We start from the raw sequence: 4,440 nt of genomic DNA, 5'->3' as shown, positions 1-4,440 counted from the left end.
ACCTTTTTTTTTTTTTTTTTTTTTTTGGTTGCGGCAAGGAGGAGTGGAATGCCTGCGCACTGACCACAATCCGGCGGCCTGGAAAGTGAGTGTCCGACTTGCACGGACTAAACCAACTCCCCCTCATTCCTAAAGACCTTGTCCTACCCCGGGACTACGTTAGTATTACTTCAAGGTAGGGTCTCTATTAGTCATCTAAGACTTCCATCGGTGTGACCTGCGTCCTGCATCTCCTTATCTCCTTATCAGCCCCGCATCTGCTGAAGGTGATTAACCTTATCCTTCGTCTTTGTGTGATTCATCTGTTTTACTCCAGCTGTCTTCTGTCAAGGTCTACTTTTTTCAATCTCAGGATCTTTTCAGCAAACATTTTTACGCGATCCCAGTTTGTTATGTTTTCGATCATTTTTCCCGATACCGTCCTGGGAGTGAAGGTACCAACTTGCATTGCAAGTGCTTCTCGTTCGGGCAACCACTTATTGCACTCAAAGAAAGTGTGTTCTGCGGTATCATCCTCCGCTCCGCAATATATGCAATTTGGTGACTCTACTTTGCGCATGCGATAGAGATAGCTGTTAAAGTATCCATGTCCCGACAGAAACTGAGTGAGGTAGTAGTTAACCTCGCCAAAGTCTCTTGCTAGCCAGGTTTTTAGATCTGGGATAAGCCTTGCAGTCCATCGTCCACGGTTATCTGAGTTCCAGCGTTGCTGCCATACTGCAATAGTTCTGCGTCTTACCAACTGCTTGCCGGTGTTGTTGTTTCCCATTCGTTTTGCCTGCCAACATGTTTTTCGCTCTTGAGCCTGTAGGTCAATAGGAATATTTCCAGTAATCACGAGAACCGCTGCTTCTGAAACGGTGCGATACGCTGAGCATATCCTCAGAGCTGCTGTTCGCTGCACTGACGCTAACGCTCTTCTTCGGTATTTTGCTTGTAGTGCGTCTACCCATATTTCGCTTCCGTATAGAAGAATGGAATTTACCGTAGCCATGAGGAGCTGTCTTTTACTCTGTGTGGGTCCCCTTATGTTTGCCATAAGTCTGCTCAATGCTGCTGTAGCTTTTCCCGCTTTAGATGCCGCTTCCTCAATCTGAGCCCAGAATGTTAGTCTGGAGTCCAGTCGAAGGCCTAAATATTTGACTGTTTTTTGCGACATTAAAGTTTTGTCGCATTCTCGCATTTCAACTTCTAGCTGTATATGCTTTCTTGTGAGAAAGATCAACTCTGTTTTCTCCGCGGCGAGTTTGAGTCCGTGATCCTCTAACCATTCCTGTGTTCGTATCATTACCATGGTTAGCTTTCGTTGCGCTTCTTCTATATTTCTTGCCTTTATCACTGCTGCAACATCATCTGCAAATGCCACCAGATGTGTATCCTCCGGCATTTCCAGCTCTAAGATGCCATTGTAATTATCATTCCACAGCTCAGGTCCGAGAACTGATCCTTGCGCTGCTCCTGATGTGATTTGTTTTTCTTTTGGTCCATCGTGAGTGTCGTAGACTAGCACGCGATTTTTCAAATAGCTATTATATCCATCAGGTAGCGTGGTACTCTAAACTTGTTTTCCAGTGTATTGAGAATATCAGCCCATCTTACACTATTGAACGCGTTTCGTACGTCAAGTGTTGCAAGCAAGACAATGTTTCTCGAATAGTGGTTACCAGTCTGTGCAGTCTTTACTGCCGTAATTATATCTTCTATTGCACCTAGCGTGCAGCGTCCTGTCCTGAAACCGTGCTGTCTCGGTGACAAGCCACCTGCTGATTCGATTGCTGTTGTAAGTCGAGGCTTGATCAGTCTTTCAAGGAGTTTTCCAGCGGTGTCGAGCATGCAGAGTGGTCGGTATGCTTCAGCACGTTCTGGGTCGCCTTTACCCTTACTAATTAAAGTTAGTTTCTGTTTCTTCCAAATTTCCGGAAAGTTGCCTTCCATTAAACAAGCATTGTACATTTTTAGTAGTACATGTGGTCGTTCATTAGCAATCACTTTTAGTATCTCAGCCGGTATTCCATCTGGCCCCGGAGCTTTATTATTTTTTAGCGCGCTAGCAGCTGCAAAAAGCTCTTGTAGAGTAAATATTGGCGGCATTTCTCTCAGGAGATCATCTGATCTGCTTGGGAGCACCTCATGTGTCGGGAATAATGTGTCAACTATTTCCTTCATTTTTTCGCTTCCTAGTGACGGGGTGGGTTGTCTGGCACCCAGCTTTTTAGTTACAATCTTGTATCCGGTGCCCCATGGATTGTTGTTTATATCTTCTCTTAGTTCTTCCCACTTCGCCTTTTTGCTTTGTTTTATGGCTTCTTTCAAATTTTTCTTAGCTATTTTAAACTCCACCTCCTCTATTTCAGCAGTACTTCTTCTCCGGGCTCTGGTCAGCTTTCGCCTGCACCTCCAGTATGCGGCTTCTCTGGTCCTCTGGTCCACCAGTATGCGGCTTTCTTTCGGGTTGATCTTCTCACTTTTGGCATGGAAACATTACAAGCTTGTAGAATGCTATTCATGGTGTATACTGTTAGTGTGGTCGAGTTTAGTAAGGGATCTCTATCTGCAACCCTGCTGTCTATAGCAGCAAGTAGAGATAGTACATCTAAACAGTCCACCCTCCATTTCCGCGTACCGCTAGGTTGGTAATCTGTTGCAGCGCTATCCCGCAGTGTAATCTTGAATTCAATATATTGGTGATCGCTGCCGGTATAATCCTCCAGCACTTTCCAGTCTCTGAGTGCTCCTGAAAACATATCCGACACAAGTGTTATATCTGGAGTTGTGGCTTCACATCTGGGTCTTCTGAATGTTGTAGCGAAACTTAAGTTTGCTACTGTAAGCCCCAATCTAGACACCATGTCAAGTACTCGTCGACCGCGTGAGTTTGTCGTCGTGGAACCCCATTCGATTGCTTTAGAGTTGAAGTCCCCTACAATAATTAGGGAGCCTCCGATTTCTCTAGCCTTATCTTCTATATTATGGAGTTTGTTTTCAAATTCACCAATAGTGTCATTGGGTGTTAGATAGCAGCTTATAACAGTGTAGTCATTTGTCCTCACCCATACAAAACCTTCCCCGCTTCCATTATTCACAGCGTTAAGTGTTCCTTTTGATGGCGTCCAGATAGCTGCAGTTCCAGTGTGGTCCTCATACCATCCTGTGCTACTACTTTTCTTGTATTGCTCGCTTATGATGACGACGTCGATTTTTCGTTCTAGAACTAATTGGGAGAGCAGAGCGTCAGCCGTCTTGCTCCTATGCATATTTGCTTGGAGTATTCTCATATTCTTTTGCTGGCTTCACATTTATGGGAACCCGGTATGTGGTCCACCTTGATGCATCCTTTACTTGCGCAAATGCAGCATTTTGGCGGCCTTGTGCACTCTTTCAGCTTGTGTCCACTTTCTCCGCATCGAATGCATAGGCCTTGACCTTTTCTGTCAGGTCCTTTGCAATTGTATTGAAGATGTCCTGTTTCAAAGCATCTGTAACAGCGTTCTACATCTTGCAAGAGTTTTATTCTGCATCTTACTAAGCCCATACGAATACGTTCCGTCTTTTGAAGTGTTTTAGCTGCTTGGCTTGATATGCATACATAGGCTCTCCGTTGTTCTCTGGTATTTGCACCAGAAATTTTTACATCCATTTGCTCCGTGGGTTCTTGGAGTGCAATTCTTACTGCCGCTCTTACCTCATCATCTGTTGTAAGGCTATCCAAGTCGCGGATTTCTATTTTTGCACGGGGTTTCAATTCAGTTACCTTTGCTACCTCTCCCATTGTTCCTTTTAATTCGGCATAAAAGTCGTTTTTTTTACCACCTTTTCCTAGTTCTAAAAGTACAGCCCCACTCTTAGTTTTACGTATGGACCGGATGGCCACCTCTTCATCATCTGGCTTTATCTTCGTAATGTCGAACCTTAGGATTCTATGATTAGACATAGATGGTTCACTGTATACTCTCGAGTATTTTCTACAGTAATATCTAGGAGCTCTTTGCGTGAGTTAGATACAAATGTTGGTGTATTGCCTACATTACATATTTCTCAAACAAAATTTATATAGCAATGAGGTTCCTGGACAGAAATTCTGAAAGATAGATAAAGTTGATTTTAATGTTCAATAAATTGCAGACTCTTGGTTTGTTACATCTTACATCACAAATTGTCTGTGTATCCAGAGTTCTAGGACCAGCACTACACTTAAGTTCGATTTGAGCGTCACCTTTTCAATAACTGCCGATGCAGCTTTTGCATAGTGGTTTATTTGGGCGATTTTAGTGCTGATGATAAAGTGGTTATTCCTTCCTTTTTTCTGTCAGATCATTGTCAATGTGTGACAGAAAGGTTCTGACGGAGTCGTCATTGGGCGTCAAGTTTAGTAGAGAGAGATCTAGGGTGTCAATGTCCTGACTCTCGTGAGGTAGCACACTGATATCCTTCATTTTTTTA

The 4,440-nt window shown here is 43.7% G+C and overlaps 1 protein-coding gene across 1 annotated transcript; it reads right to left on the bottom strand.

The window, feature by feature from the left end:
• Positions 1–3,271: 3,271 nt before the first annotated feature.
• On the bottom strand, positions 3,272–3,931 carry LOC119677245. The gene has a single exon (XM_038088516.1). The coding sequence runs from the start codon at positions 3,929–3,931 to the stop codon at positions 3,272–3,274; it is 660 nt and encodes a 219-aa protein (XP_037944444.1).
• Positions 3,932–4,440: the final 509 nt, after the last annotated feature.

Source organism: Teleopsis dalmanni, chromosome 2 (genome assembly GCF_002237135.1).
Source record: "Teleopsis dalmanni isolate 2A chromosome 2, ASM223713v2, whole genome shotgun sequence".
NCBI lineage: Eukaryota > Metazoa > Arthropoda > Insecta > Diptera > Diopsidae > Teleopsis > Teleopsis dalmanni.
Note: the sequence above shows the minus strand (reverse complement) of the source record. Positions and strands in the feature narration are given on the sequence as shown.